Consider the following 16741-nt stretch of genomic DNA (forward strand, 5'->3'; position numbering starts at 1 on the left):
TCCTCTTCTTCATCTTGTAGCTGTAGACGTTTCAGTCATGTGGGCATTATTACCATCTTGAATGTGATGATCACGACATGGGACTTTTATACACGGCCATTGTTTTATATACCGATATAAATATTCTGAAAGAGCGTAAGATACTCCTACCAACGACTTGAGAGTGCCATTAGTTTCACGTAGGGTTGATGTACATTTGCCTTACGACAAAATAATTAATGAAGTGACCATAGGTCTGACGTAGGAAGGTCTTAAGGCATCCTTACAAAGACCGTGACAACTGTATACGGTGTTTGTACGAAACAAAATCACGTCCTTTTCTCATGGAGGCCCCTAGATGCTCTTGTGTTTTGAACAGCAGCTGTACAAACTTCATGAGTCGGCCGTAAGAAACAACAGCTCCCTCCACGAATGTCTATGAACTCCAGAACTCGAACCCATCATTTGTAAAAAGTTTTGTGACTGAGGTTTAAAGCTATACCTACCAATCTGGCATGTCTCACAGCACTTAGTGAAAATTTGAACATGAACAACCCACCTCCCTCCAAAGCCCCATCAGCTCCCCTCCTCTCACCTGACGCATGCAGTGAAAGTGGAGGTGGAGGTCTGGTCTGCCTCAGTGTGGCTGCGGAACCCTCCCTCATTCATCAGACAACATTCACGACCTGCACAGCAGCGGCTCCTATTTCATTAGGAGACCCTGTATTTAAAGGTCTGGTTTGTGCAGGGCTGGGTCATTGTCTTCACTGCACCTCATCACCTGGGCAGGGTGATCCATACCGTGAGTGTGCGGACTCCGCTACTGTCAGTGGACATTTGAGGTTTCATAGTCCATGCATTTATCATCCTACATAATCCTACATTGTGTGACACAAAATACATGTACGTAGAGTCCGAGCAGCCGTAAAACTTGAGCTTTGTGCAGACCTGTCTGTGGAGTCAAGTACACCCAACTCCCAGACTTTATCTCTATCCTTCATTCACCGGACTCTGACTGCTGCAGTCATGTTGTTCTGTTTGTTCCCCTTGGTTGTTGTTTCTGTTAATAAATCCTTTCAACACATGCATTTGAGTTCTATCCAGTCACATCCTTAGACAGGAGACTGCGGTCAGTGACAGGAGGAGCAGCGCCAGTGGAACGTCAGATTCAGGGGTATCGGATGCGGGACGGCGGTGAGGGATGACTGACAGGAGGCTCAGCCAGGGTTGGCCAATCTTTTTATTTGGACCGAATAAAAAGATTGGCTGATTGCCTGATTTGTCAGACTTTTATCAGAAATACATGAGAATTTAAAAAATTTTAGTTTCAAAACCTGGTGGATTTCTTTTACATTTTACTTCGACACATGCTTATTAGGAGCATTTTTAGATGACAAAAGAAAAGTGTAAAAATGCCACATCATACGGTATAGCTTTAACGGGTAAAGTCTGAAATCATGACGACAAAGATGAAGACGAACCGACTCTTAATGTAGACCGTAGTGGATAGAGAATTGCACAAATTTGGGTTTTATTTTGCTTTAATCTTCTGAAAATATAGTTGCATGATACATTTGGATGGAAACCAGCTTTGAAATATTCACAAATAAATACAAAAAACAGAGGAAGATGCTATGTTAGATGGAAAACAGTAAGGAAACACCACTGTGTATCAGAGCTACAGACACAAATGTTGGAGAGAGGCCATCACAAACCCTGGAAGAATCTGAAACTTTTTGTAATCCAGAGGTTCACTTTGGGAGTCCAAAACTAAAACTAGGTTCAGTTTTTCTCATAATACCTCTTACAGTGATCAGTTCCTCAATCAAATGATGGGTTTTCAGCCAAACCTGCCTATTGCAGCAGAAGTGAAAAGGCTAGTATTTGACTAAATGGAAAAAATCTGTTTATAGTGAATTAGTGTCCAGACTCCATCCCTGTCAGGCACACTGTGATGTCATCTCTAATCCGCTGCAGAGGAATGAGCACTGGGCTCACATGCTCCTCAAACCACTCTTGCACTGTGGAATCTGGGTAGAAATGCACCATCTCCTCTCTAACCGCCTCCACCTTCTGCTGCAGAACAGTTAGATACCTGGGACAGGGGATCAGAAGGAGATACCGCCACACTTTAAAGTAAAGTGAGACACTATTGATAATAACTACAAAGTAATACATTTATGCTCACGTTGATGCTTGTCTGTGAATCTGCATGGTGATAAGCGGGGAAACCATCTTCCTGTGTTGGTGGTAAGGACTGAACCAGCCTCTTACAAACCTATAGTGGCACCAACATGCAGTTGTTGTTTAATTGGTGTACATTACAGAAGAAACTTTCACACTGAACTTGAAATTTGTGAGCACTACCCATAACTCACATGTTCTTTTCAAAGTATCGTACATCCTCTGAGTTAAGAAACGAATTGAGATCCACAATTAAGTGAGCCAGAGTCCTTCCTGGAAACAGAAATTCTCCTGCAGACACTCTGAGGTAAACACACACAATAAAATCATGGTTGTCCATAAATGAACCACACAGGATAAATACCAGTATTGGATGTAACTAGTTACTTGTACCAGTGTGGCATGATGAAATTACAAAACAATTCTGTTACAGTCATATATATAATTTATTACAGCTTTATAGGCAACAGTGCATAAGGGCCATTTCACAGTCAATGCAAGGGGCCGCCATGATGTGTGCTTGCGTCGCAAAATGTGTTGTCCATTTTTTTGACACGAGACGCAGCGACACGTGTAATACCATGCGTCACCAGCGGGGGAAATATGCAAGCGATGTAGTTTAATTTAACACGTTATATTACAGAAGAAGAAGATGGCGGCGATTCACCGGAGTCTCCAGCAGAATGCGAGCCACAGGAGGCAGCAGGTTGGAGACAGACAGGACATATTGGAAATACCTGTCCCTGTTTAGAATTCGCATAGGCCAAACAAGAGATTGGAATTCCCCGCCCTGACTCCGTCTCTGCTGCCATCTATATATGGCATGTTTTTTTTGTTTTTTTTTTACACCGCCTATTCAAAATCATCATTTTTATATATTACAAACTGTTATGTGTTCTTTGTGCTCTGAAACTGAAGGGTTTAACAGGATGTTCACTAATAATAAGTGACACAGGCTCAGTGAGTTCCGGTCCAACGTTACAGATAGCTGTGTATGTGAATATTCTCCCATGAATTTGGTGAGTTACCATGGTATTCCTACCCTGAAAATGTCAGATGCATTAAACATCAGAATACATTCTTCTTCAGTTGCCACGTTGATCTGAATATCACGCGGTTGACACCTGGACTGTACCTGACTCAGAGCTACCCCCTACTGTGCAAGTGATGTATTGCATTTTACGCGTCACCTGGCTCGCTTGCGGTCAATGTATTAACTATGAAAAGAAATGCATAGCTTGCGTTGCATGCGTCGCTTGCGCAGGTCGATTAAGTAGGCAGCCTAAATCACTTTTCCATAAAAGCTGGGATATTTTCTAAAATTTGATACAATCTGAAACCTGTTAAATCATTTAAATATTTAATGAAAGAGCAAAAGTAAAAAATAATGAGTTTCGCCTTTCAAACTTGATTTTCTTCTTCACTTTGAATAGAAACATGCCCTGAAATCGTGTTAGGATTGAAGAGGCACATATTCGCCATTTATTGGTGGGAGGTGGTAACAAGATTTTGCCACTCTATCTAGAGCTATGGGCTGTTTACGTTGCTTGACACAATAATGCGACTTTGGTGCTTAAAAGGTTAATACAGAATAACAGACTACTTAAAACACGTACATAACAGGGTTACCAGCAACATATTACATTTCTGCCCAAATCTAGTACAGGGGACATAGTATATACTGTATATGACAAGGTAATATTGGACCTCACCTCTCCATGTTCTCCACCTCTACAGAAGAAATACCCAGCTTTTCAGTTACTTTTCTCTGAGTATCAGCATTGAACTGTCCATCTGTGAGCAGCTGGAGACAAGTCACAAGTGATGGCAAAGCCACCGGTATCAGCTCACACAGCACTGACAGATGGTCGTACCTGAAAGTGGGCAAAAATGTCAATATTTTAGTCAGTATTTCACACAGGAAAAACACAATGCATTTCTGAATGGTTTACTAATTTTAACATGATTTACTGTACATTTCCTGCTTATTGACAAGAAGATGTTGTGTAAAGTGTTAAATGTCAAACAGAAAACAAGTATAGACAAGAAAAGCACTCGGAGAGCGCAGACCTCCGCCAAGGCAGATCTGCCCCCGCCATTCACCACCAAAATTTAATCATTTGTTCCGTGTGCCAGGATCAACATTTCCTGAAAATTTCATGAAAATCCATCCATACCTTTTTGAATTATCTTGCTAACAAACAAACAAACCCTGGCAAAAACATAACCTCCTTGGAGGTAATTATAATAACTTGTCCCATGTTAAAAGACTGTAAACTTCACTCTTACCTTTGCCAGCCAGTGAGTGCGATACCTTTCAGTTTGACTGTAGCAGAGACAGATGCTGCCACCTTTAGCCACTGTCTGTGATTCTCAACATGTCTGTGTGTGTTTGGAACACAAGTGTGAACACTGGTGGAGCCTTTAAATGAGCTAGCTGCCCACACGTCCACCATACCAGCGCTGCAGTATTTCTCCAGCAGAGACACTGTTCAAAACAATCAAAAATACAAAATACTGTCACTTTTTTTTTTTCTTGTTTATTACAGGGGTGTCAAACGTGTGGCCTGCAGGCCAAAATCAGCCCACCAAAGGTTCCAATCCAGCATGAATTTGTGAAATGCAAAAATGACACTGACAATATTAACAGTCAAGGGCATCAGACTCATTTTAGTTCAGGTTCAATACAAATCAGCTGTGATCTCAAATGAAACAAGAAAAGCACTCTGAGAGCTCAGACCTCTGCCAAGAGAAATCCCCCCCCCCATCACCACCAAAATTGAATCATTTCTTCCTTGTGCCAGTATCAACATTTCCTGAAAATTTTATGAAAATCCATCCATAACTTTTTGAGTTATCATGCTAACAAACAAACAAATATGCACGTACGTACACACACAAAGCAAAGTGATCACAATACCTCCTGGCGGAGGTAATAATAGTGTAAAAACCTATAAATAATGACTCCAAATTTCCTTCTTGGTTTAATGTGAAAAAAAAAAAATGTATTGTGCCTATAAATAATGACAACTCCAAATTTCTCTTTGTTTTAGTGTAAAAAAATCATATTAAATTCTGAAAATATTTACGTAACAGACTATCCTTTAACCCTTTGTAGGGCACTCAGAAATACAAAATTTTAATGTGACACCTCACATGTGGTCCTCACTGCTTTATGCATCGCAAAGAAACCTATCCTTGTGAATTGGAAAACAAAAGCCAATCTGAGCATTAACCAGTTTAGGAACCTTCTATTAGATTACATCAGTAATGAGACAATATCTGCCTCTTCAAACGATCAGTTGGACCAATATCACTCTTTCTGGACCCCTGTGATTAGCTCTATCACATCACTCTGAGTATTAGGAGGCCGGTGGGAGGTGCTGCAGGGCTATGGGTCACTAGTGATTTCTCGGGACGGGGATCTGGACTGCCCTGCTCTGGGGGCGGCTCGGTGTTTGTCTATGTTGGGGCGGGGGTGGACTGACTGTGGAAAGTCCAAGGTCCTCTTTTCGGATGAAAGTCCATTTTGCATGTCATTTGGAAATCAAGGTCCCAAAGTCTGGAGGAAGAGTGGAGAGGCACAGAATTCACATTGCTTGAAGTCCAGTGTGAAGTTTCCACAGTCAGTGGTGATTTGGGCTGCCATGGCATCTGCTGGTGTTGGTCCACTGTGTTTTCTGAAGTCCACAGTCAACGCAGCCATCTACCAGGACATTTTAGGGCACTTCATGCTTCCTTCTGCTGAGAAGCTTTATGGAGATGCTGATTTCATTTTCCTGCTGGACTTTGCTCCTGCCCACACTGCCAAAGATGCCAAAAGCTGGTTCAATGACTATGGTGTTACTTTGCTTGATTGGCCAGAAAACTCACCTGACTTGAACCCCATCAAGAATCTACGGAGCATTGTCAAGAGGAAGATGAGAGACACCAGACCCAACAATGCAGATGACCTGAAGGGCACTATCAAACCAACCTGGGCTTGAATGAATGAATGAATGGATGAATGTTTATTTCAGTTAAATACAAAATACAAAACACATACATATTAAAAAAAACAAACAAACATAAAATTAACACATTTTGTAACTGAAAAAGGAAGAAGCTGAAGCCAGAGGCTTATTTCTGCTTCTCCTATTCACATCCTTAGTCCACACCTGAAGTTGCAGCAGATAAATACTTAAACACAAATTATACTACATTCAGTGTTATAAGTCATTTTGTAATCATATTACTTTCATAGCCCTTCATAATTTGACAAATTAAATTCTTTTTGAAACTCAGCAGTGAGCTACACAATTTCACTTCATCCTTCAATTTGTTCCATAGCTTGACACCAATAACTGAAACACTGATATTTAACGTTTGTTCCTACTTTACATTTTTCAAACACAAACATCCCTCTTAAATTATAATGTCCTTCTCTTAACTTAAAAATTTTCTGAATACAAAAAGGAAGGTTTTTACTTTTAACGCAAAACATAAATTCCATTGTTTTTAAATATACAATATCAAAAAATTTTAGTAAACCAGATTCTACAAAAAGTGGATTACTTGATTGGAGATAACCAGCTTTGTTTATGACTCTAATAGCTTTTTTTTTGGAGTTTAATTATCAGGTCTAAATTAGTTTTATACACATTGTCCCATATTTCCACACAGTATGACATATATGGCATTACAAGTGAACAGTAAAACATATGCAAACATTTTTTACTTAACAAGTCCCGAGTTTTATAAAGAATCGCAACAGCCTTGGACATTTTGCGTTTGATATATTCTATTTGTGGCTTCCATTCCACTTGAGCAGTGCCACAGGCTGATCACCTCCATGCAATGCCATATTGATGCAGTAATTCATGTGATGGGAGGCCCAGCCAAGTATTGAGTTCATAAAAATGAACATACTTTCCAGAAGCCTGACATTTATGTTTAAAATATTCATTTTTTATTGATTTTATGCAATATTCTAATTTTCTGAGACACAGAATTTAGGGTTTTCATTATCATCAGCCATAATCATCAAAATTTCAAGAAATAAGGCTTCAAATATTTCACTCCATCTCTAATGAGTCTATATAATATATGGGTTTCACTTTCTGAAATGAGTGACAAACAACATTGAACTTTTTCATGATATTCAAATTTTTTGATCTGCACCTGTTCATAAGTGGCAATAAATAAATACAAAATCCAAGAAGTATAGATAAAAAAAAAATACAAGAAAAATACATGTAAGGTGAAAAGAACATGTGTTGTAGAACATTATAACAACTTAAGTCCTTATCCAGACACCTGTCAACATCCACATTATCCCTTTGAATGTGATTACTTACAATAGCACCATTACTTCATGGTACTTAACAAAGCAAACACACTCACTGTTCATGCAGAGGTGGACCTTACAGACCCTTTAGACCACATTGGACCTGAGATTGTTGCCTCACTGTCCTCACTGGAGCTGTTGCTGTCACTGTCTTGTAATATATGTGGAAATGTCCAAAAATAGCCACTTGCCCAATAAAGAGTTAAGAATAAAATGTGAGTAACCTGAACAAATATGAACCACCTGAATTATCTGAGGAAAATGAAGTTCCATTTTAAGAATATGATGACTGTTGCTAAATGTTTTGTGCTGTTGTAGATCCAATCCATAATGCACATGTATAAATGATATGTTGAGGCATAATATTGTTAAAATTGCACTTATTTTTCTTAAGAATTTTTAATTTTTCAGGTTATTCACATCTTTTATGTTAGGATGGTTTGTAAATGTAAATAATTTTATAATGTAACGTTTTTTTTTTTGGCACGAAAACAAAGAAAAATTTGGAGATGTCATTATTAAAGGTTACTGTGCTATTATTTTAATGGTGTGACCCCCTTGAGATCAAACTGGGCTCAATGTGGAACCTGACAAAAAATTAGTTTGACATTCCTGATTTATAAGGTCTTATGTTATGCAGGGTACTGGATATACAATGAGTAAAAGCCATTAATAGAACCTATCTTCACTTTGTCTTATACATTTACACTTCCAACCACCACATGGCATTTGTTCGTTTTGTTATAGTTTAATATTTGTATGGTATATTTACATGAAGGAAATCAGAGCTGTTACAAGAACTGTTGTGAGAAGGCAAATGTCAAGAGTCATGAGAGCAAGAAAACAGCCCTATGATTTCACATTCATTGAGTATAACAACCCACGCAAATGTAACAACCAAGAGATGTATGGGCTACTGCAACAAGAAATAAGACATGACGAGGGCACAAAACAGCACCTTCCAGTGCAACACTCAGCTGCATGCACTGAAAATATCCACCACACATGAGTGAGTCTGTTCTGCATGAGTGCTGCAGAATATGCGCCCTCTCAACTTGGTCTGACTTCTGACAGTCTGGGGGTGGAAACCAAACAAAGCACCAATCCACTTATGATTGGTTGCTTTTACCATTACATCTTCCAACTTTTTGAACCTTGATTGATAAACAGCTGTCATTACACACCAAAGAAGCTTCTGTCAAAGGGGCTGCCAGTGCAGCCACTAACAGAGCACTCCATGTTATATTAATGGAATCCTCCTGAAGTGGAACTCCTTGGCTTTGTCTGACAAACAAAAATCTATGCTCAACAACTGGCAATCACAGATGGCAGTCCATCTAATCAAAACACATTCAGATGACTTAGGCCATGTCCAGACAAAACCACATCTTTTCATTTCTGACTTTTTCTCTTTGTCGTTTTAAAAAAAAATGCTCTGTAAACAGAGTTGTTTCAGGAAATATCTGCATCTACATGAAGTCACTGAAAATGATGTAGTACAAATGCCAGGCCTGCATGTGGCATTGTAATGGTCTCGCTAAAAGTGTAGAAGACGTGGAGCATGTGCACCTGCAACCCCCACCTCGAATTATCCACACAGCTCGACATCAAACATTTACTTGGTTCTACCAAATGTGATCCAATATTTCCTCCTGGTTGCCCTTCTCCACAGTAGCTATGGTTATTTGTTGCTCATTGTAATGAAATCGTAGCCAAAGATTTTGACTCAATATTTCCAATAAGCTCAATAGCTGCTGTAGCATGAGCACTACTCTGTACTGCTACTCTGTAGCATGAGCACTACTCTTTTTTTTTTCTTCTTTTTTTTAACTTGTCTTGTCCAGCATCATAACAGCAGAATGGTGGTCTGGCTGTCTTGTTGTGCTGAACAAATTTGCTTTGCCAAGGGGAATTTCATAAGGTATATAAGCCTCCCCTTGATAGTCCATCATTTTTATTTTGGGTTTTGTTGAACCACATTTTGATGCTGGACCTGACAGGAAAAAACAAGGGGAAAGAGAGGACAGGGAGAAGAAAGAAAGAGAGAGTGAAGGGGGGGGGGGGGGGGGGGGGGGGGATGGCAGAGACCCTCACATAAGAAAATATCGACAATAATAGTGCCAATAACAACATTAACAACAATAATGACAATTGTAATGATACAATACAGGGTGTATCAGAAAAAAGTAGACTCAGAAAAAACAACATAAAACCAAAATGCAAAGACATTTTGAAAATCTGGTCATATGTGTTTATTGACCATCTAATTCTCCCTTGATTGACACCAGTGTCCTGGGACAGTTTTCATGCTCAGTGAACAATGCTAATTTGAATTGTGCAAGACAGAAGTCTTATGCACATGGAAGTGTAAGGGTTAATGTGAGATCTGTTGCCATGGATGACAGTTTCCATTGGTCTTGTAATGTAAACACATGGGTTTGTTTATGGTGGATGGCACTTCGAAATTGTTCAATGTAATGCAAGAGATTCAGGTGAGTAATCACAGAAAGACTTACAGATTCATGATACTTAGGCAATGACTGAGGTTTTACAGATTTTACGAAAAATTGGCCATGAAAGTCTCCTGCACCTTTAAATAATTATGGAATTTTTAAAGACATGATCGTACTGAAAATAAAAAAAACTTTTTTTTTTTTTTTTTTTTTAAACTTTAATAAGGATGTATTCAAAATATATCCCATGGGCTTCAAAATTCCCTCAATTATATATTGACCCACCCTGTAGATGAGAGGGCTTCAGAGAGAGGAGGAAGGTTTCAGTAATGACCACAAAATAGTGATGAAAATGTTCAAACAACATGATAATTTTTTTATTTACACCATTTAAAGCAAGTCTCTCTTAGACATTTAAATGCCTTTTTAATTTCCTTTTTGACTGTGGGAGGCCATTTTTGCACCAGTAGTAGAAGAGTTCATTAACAGTACCTGTTTTTTCCACATCAAGATTAGGAGTGTAGTCCCACAACATGGGTTCAACCAGTCTTATTAAACCACTATCTGTATGTAAAGGAAAAACAGAAAATTCAAACATTTTATTACATGGTCATCAAACATAACAGGAATCACTGTTTACAACTGAAAGACCAATACATGTATAGTAAGGTAATTAGTTGTGAGTGTTATTTTTTTGTCACTGCTATTACAGTCATATATCCTACCTGCAATTACATGTATTGATGGCTCTGGAGAGAACATTGCAGTGCAACTTAAGAAACCACATGTAAGTAGATGAAACATGAGCCAATTATAAAATATGCTACAAGTAGCACAGACTTCAGAAAAGTTTTAAATTAGACTCCCATTTCAAATGTACTTACATAACTGTCAGGATTTCAATTAGGAAGTTGGGTAACAAAGTGACAAATAAATTAAACAAAAAATAAATTTAAAGTAATTATGGCGGAAAGAACATGAACAATATATATGTATTGAATATGGACACCATGATGCCACTTTCTCCCATAGTGTAAAAATGAAGCCAAAATCCTGCAGTCACAGGAGCTGCCATGTTTATTGTGTGACACAATTTACAAATACAATAGGATAAATATGGTTTACACCTCCATTTCTCCTCCTGGGGCCTCATGTACAAAGACTTCCGTGGATTTCACACTGAAACCTGGTGTATGCTCAAATCCGTCAAACTCCATACGCCCCAAAAAATCCAGATGAACGAAACGAATTCAAGTACATTTCCTTTGTACATCCCAATCAGAGTGGAATTGACCGGATATATTGGAGTACTAGACTCCTCCATCTCCACACCCCCATATAAATATGCAAATTAATATGAATAGGGCCTGCAGGTGGGATTCCCCTCTGCATGATCAGCTGATAACATCAAAGTGGATGTAAAGCGCAGGACAGTTGCCCATAGGCAAAGCAGACACGGGGGAGGGGGGACTCAGCCCATTTGAGCAGAGTACATGTGGGTGACTCGGATCACCCCCAAGGTAAATATATATTTTGCATTTGTGTAACTCGCACATTTGTTCGTTCTACGGGTCATACAATAGTCTGCTCACAGCCAAGCAAGATACAGGTTCATGCTGCGTAATCATGCCAGGATATCAAAGAGGAAATCAAAGACTTTGACCCATGTTTACTTACTCATTTTTTTTATTTTAAACAGACATTGAGGCAGGAGAAGACGGTGAGATGCAGTCCCAGCAGGACAGTCTAAAATGCTTAATGTAAAATAGATTCACGTAGCTTAATGTCCGAAAACAGTCATCCCCAAATTATGCATAGACATCTGTAATCATGTCACCTCTCACTTCCAAAAATCAAAACCATGAGTCTTTTCAGGCATTAATACATTATGCTTTTTACATTAAGTGACTGTCCTATCCCAGATCATGCCACAGACCTAGGGCTTCCTCCAGCCACCCCCCCCCCACACCCCCTCCATCCACCACTGAGCTGGTTGGCTCAGAGCCCGTCGAGCAGACAGCATCTCCCCCACCTTGGGTGGTCTCTGGAGGAGGGAATCCCAGGTGTGCGACAGGGTGTATGCCCCCTTGTCCCGGTTGGTCATGCCACTCGCCTGCTTCCTGATCTCTATTGCCTCCTTGATCCAATGTTTGAGTTTGTCTCTGATGTTATAATTGTGCTCTTATCCTAGTCCAGGATATGGTTGTGTCTTCTGCAGTGATCTGGGATGGCTGATTTTAGGTTCTCCTGTTCTGCTTTGTCCTTTTGAGGACATCCTACCATCTGACAAAGGAAGAACCACAGTTATAATGGACACAGAAGCGGACAACATCAGAGACAAACAAACTCAAACGTTGGATCAAGGAGGCAATAGAGATCAGGAAGCGGACGAGCGGCACGATCAACCGCGACAAGGGAGCGTACGCCCTGTCGCACACCTGGGATTCCCTCCTCCAGAGACCACCCAAGGTGGGGGAGGCACAGTCGAGTCAACCAGCTGATAAATGACACGTCAGCAGCTCGTCAGATGACGCTTTTGAGGAAGACTGGAGTCACACTCAAAACTGTCAAGGAGGTAACATCTAAAAACTATACCTTGTCTGAACAAAAGAATAAAAGAAAAGCATAATTAGCATCAGTGAGCACCTGGACCGACTTATAAATGTTCTCACAGACATTCACACTACATTAAATGCATTTATCAACAAGTAAATTTTGTGCCCTTGTCTCTTTATATGGTTGTTGCCGGGCATTGATGGGTCCAGGGTTTGTCTGTTTGGTCTGTTAGGGAATGTGCTGTTCTAGCAGTAGGGTGGCATGCTGGTGTGTTAGTTGTTAATCTGTGTATCTCTGATGGGCATATCACTCTAAGGAATGACCTTTTTCACATTATTAACAGTTTACCAGTATCACCTCAAAGTGTCACCAATGGTTCAAAAGCACTAGAAACATGCGTATGCCAACCATGAAGCTGGCGTGGAGCACCGCACATTTCCACGGTCGTTTCACTCTTTGTACAACTGAACGTGAGTGTGGAAAAGGGCGTACACCACGTTTTTGGGAATGCACACCCTTTGTACATGAGGCCCTTGGAGCTTCTGTTCTGCTCTGCAGCCTCTTCTTTTCCTCCAGAATTCCACTGGAATCTCCGGTTTCTCCACATGGAGGAGAGTGGGCTGCGCAGGACCAACAGCTAATCTCTGGTGTAAACAATGACTACCATGATTGAAGCTGGAGGGGTCCCCAATACAAGTCAAAAAGGTTCATAAAACAGTAAAAGGTAACACACAAAAGTAGTAAAAGTGGTCTCATTGTGTGCAAAATTGCCGTAGGATTTGCCCCCAATAAAGAAAAAACACAAAATGCCAAAAATGAATAGAAAAAACTAAAAAGAAGAGAAAAGAGGGGAGAGCTGCCATAACCTGCAGCTGCTCGTGTTGCAAAATCTTGGTGATTTGCACTCTGCCATTGTCCTAGGGATGCGACTCAGCATTGGCCGATTATATGTCATCTTAGGCTACGTTCAGACAGCAGGTCTTAATGCACAATTCAGCTTTTTTTGTGAAATCCGTTTTTTTTTTGTGCGCTTGTTCATATTACAAATTAAATGTGACTTCTGTCAGTTCTCAGTGTGAGAGTGCGACCCTGAAGTGACCCACATGTGCAAAAGAGGTCCTGATGTAATACGTGACCATGCAGCATGCACTGTGTTTACGGAAGTAAATATGGAAGCATCTCGTATCAGTGTCTGTGTGGCACCGATAAACTTTCTCTACAACCGAAGTCAGCATCATTACAGTCAAATAATTTCAAGTAGAAGATTAAAAAAGGGGACAGCCAGGTTTTTTGCTATGGCCTTTTGTGGTACAATGGCTGCTACGTCTGTACAACGGAGTATTTGGATGCAGAGTCGGAGTCAGGAGTGGTGGGATAGTGATGTTAGCGGCTTCACTGACACAAACTTCATTCATAATTTTCAAATGACAAGAGGAACGTTCAAATAGATCTGTGACCGCCTCTCTATAACACTCTCAGGACAAAACACTCATCTCCAGCGACTTACAGGGGTTGGACAAAATAATGGAAACACCTTAAAAAATCAACAAAATATAATCTAATATGGTGTAGGTCCGCCCAGCTCGGACAACTTAACAAGTCTGCATTAGTACTGGTGCTGGAACAGCCCGTGATGGAGGCAACATGTCGATGACCATGCCTGGCTTACGGAGCAGTGACTTAGTACTCATGTAGCGGCTGTACTTGTGCGTTGTGAATAACACAATCCTCTCTTTCCTCGCTGTTTATTCTGGCAGAAAACACAACATCAGTTTCACACAAGAAGACAGCACAGCAAAACTGCCGCTTTCTCCCTGGGGTGCACGACCCTAGTTTGCAGGGGTGTGGTGTTTAATGTCCCTAAAATAAAATTGTAATTAACACAATAAAACGGTGTGAGATGGCAAGTGGAATCCTAGACTATATACATTACACTCGCACATATTTGAGAACAGGCTATAGCTTAAGTTACCTGACAAAACCACTAGTATTATATGTGATCTTATGGAATAGCAAGCAATGAAAATTCACCACAGGTATCCGTTAAGTCACAATGCGATGAGCTCTCCCAGCCACAATACAAAATGCTGCCCATGTTCTTGGTACAACTGTTGTGCAAAATGACTGTACATTTCTTCCTCACCATTTAGTGTGTCCTGACTCATCCCTCTCATCATATCATCCCACATTATGATGTGCATTTGTGGCCAAGCCTCCTTGATAGCCTTAGCCACTTTGGCCACATGAATCAGAAAGAGTTGCTCCACTGTTTGTCCAGGTGAAGCCAACCACAATTTTGACTCTTCCCCTTCACCAAGCATGTACACCTAGAGCAGGAGGAGACAGGTCCTGACTTTCTAACCACGTACAAATTAGTTTTTAGAGGTCTGTACAGCCGTTATTGATATCTTACCTCATCTGCACCAATGTGCAATGTATGTAGATCTGGATGAAGCTCCACTACTTGTCGCAACATCTCCATCACCAGCTTCACCCCATCCTCTTTGTGTGGGTTTAGGGTGCCCACACAATGAGCCACCTCTCTCAGGTGACACATGGTCCGGTGCTTCAGTACAAACTATGAAAAAAAGGAGGCTGTGGGTTGAACAGACAGGGATAGAAGAAACAACACCCTCCATCCACAGAATGAGCCCAGTACTCATAGTTATACAGGGTATCCGATAAGTCTGTTTACATTTAAAACATTTTTATTACAAAAGCAATTGATGAGATATGCTAATCAGATTTGTTCTCTGTACTCAGTGGTTACCAAACTTTTTAATCACATTGTGCAATCTTGCAACCGACTCATTGGTCCATTTTTCTTCAACGAGGGATCAATTACTGCAAATGTTTACCCTGATCTTTTGGATGAATATATGACAACCCAACTGGATGACCTTCAATCAAGCATCATTTTCCAGCAAGATGGTGCACCACCAAATTGGGGACTGCATGTTGGTGGGTTCCTAAAACAAACATTTCGAGACCGGTGGATTGGAAGGGATGGCCTAATTCCCTGGGCAACACATTAATTGGATATCGCTCACCTGGATTTGTTTCTGTGAGGTTAAGTAAAAAATATTGTGGACGGAACAAAGATACAGGACATCAACAGCTTAAAAAAACAAAAGATCTCTGATGCCATTGCCACCATTGATGAGTAGGGATGCACCAATTCCAACAGCAGTATCGGGTATCGGGTCTGATACTCAGTGTGTATACTTGTACTCGTAAAAGTAATCTGATACAACCGCACCGATACCACTCATGGCAGCGTTACACTTGCAGTTAAGTGCAGCATGTATGTGGCGGTGGAGTAATGTGTGAGGAATGTGAAGAGTGTGGAGATTTTTCAAAATAAATGATGGTGACACTGACTGCAAGTAACATTAAAGACACAGACAGATTCGGACAGAGTGTTCTGTCCGTCCTCTACGTACATTCCATCCTTTATCCAGGTGCTCGCGGATGCATACCCAGATGGAGAATACCATTGGGAACCGTGGAGGTAGAGGATCTGTTCAAAGAGCGACTGTGTGAGTTAGTGAAAAACTACTGAGTTGTAATTCCCATCTATCTGGGCTAACTTATACCACTTGTATAATTCTTACCTAACTTCAAACCTCTGGTTTTACTATACTCAAACAGTCGCTACATACAGAACATTCTATACTGTCTATATCTCAATGCACAGCACATTCTCTGTTCTCAAGGACAGTAGCCGCCATGTGTATCAGAGGTCAGAAAGCATCTCACACTGACATATATGAGCAGCACCAAATCACCCCATCAATGTTTTCCTCCACACGAAGGGCCTCTGAACCCATCCCAACCCCTCCCAGAGAAACCTTGATTACCTCATAACATTTGACCACTTGTCAGCTGACTAACAATGTAATCTTGCTTTTTTCTTTGTTTCATTGCTGCTCCATTCGGACTTACTCTCTCCTATGACTCAGCCTTGTGCTCTATTTCGGGGAGAATCCTTCCTGCAGGAAGCAATAAACTCACATGAAAGACCAGTTTGGACTCTAGAATTCTCAACTGACAGATTTTCCCACCACAATGCTTAATGATGGAGTTGGAGGGATGGGTCAGTGTGCAGTCATATGTGTACTGCTATACACTGAGTACACATATGACTGCACACCGACCCATCCCCCCAACTCCATCATTAAGATTGTGGATGATACAACTGTGGTTGGGCTCATCTCAGGAGTGTATGAGTCAGATTATAAGG

The 16741-nt window shown here is 40.6% G+C and overlaps 1 protein-coding gene and 1 long non-coding RNA gene across 5 annotated transcripts in view; one reads left to right on the top strand and one right to left on the bottom strand.

Moving 5' to 3' along the window:
- Positions 1 to 351: 351 nt before the first annotated feature.
- LOC115410125 (uncharacterized) lies at positions 352 to 13434 on the top strand. The gene is made up of 3 exons (XR_003934061.1): positions 352 to 363; positions 599 to 604; positions 12914 to 13434. It is a non-coding gene; the product is annotated as an uncharacterized LOC115410125 (long non-coding RNA).
- Positions 1483 to 16741, bottom strand: part of hexd (hexosaminidase d) — a 28447-nt gene continuing 13188 nt past the window's right edge. For 3 of the 4 annotated variants that reach the window (XM_030121580.1, XM_030121578.1, XM_030121581.1), the window contains 8 exons: positions 14912 to 15076; positions 14642 to 14825; positions 10435 to 10506; positions 4453 to 4651; positions 3876 to 4037; positions 2358 to 2465; positions 2168 to 2257; positions 1483 to 2074 (listed from right to left, as the gene is read on the bottom strand). In XM_030121580.1, coding sequence (XP_029977440.1) covers positions 1897 to 2074; positions 2168 to 2257; positions 2358 to 2465; positions 3876 to 4037; positions 4453 to 4651; positions 10435 to 10506; positions 14642 to 14825; positions 14912 to 15076 — 1158 coding nt within the window. In that variant the 3' untranslated portion in view covers positions 1483 to 1896. The remainder of the gene's footprint in view (positions 2075 to 2167; positions 2258 to 2357; positions 2466 to 3875; positions 4038 to 4452; positions 4652 to 10434; positions 10507 to 14641; positions 14826 to 14911; positions 15077 to 16741) is intronic. The other variant, XM_030121579.1, reaches the window with a different exon arrangement.

This window comes from Sphaeramia orbicularis, chromosome 19 (assembly GCF_902148855.1).
Source record: "Sphaeramia orbicularis chromosome 19, fSphaOr1.1, whole genome shotgun sequence".
Taxonomy (NCBI): Eukaryota; Metazoa; Chordata; class Actinopteri; order Kurtiformes; family Apogonidae; genus Sphaeramia; species Sphaeramia orbicularis.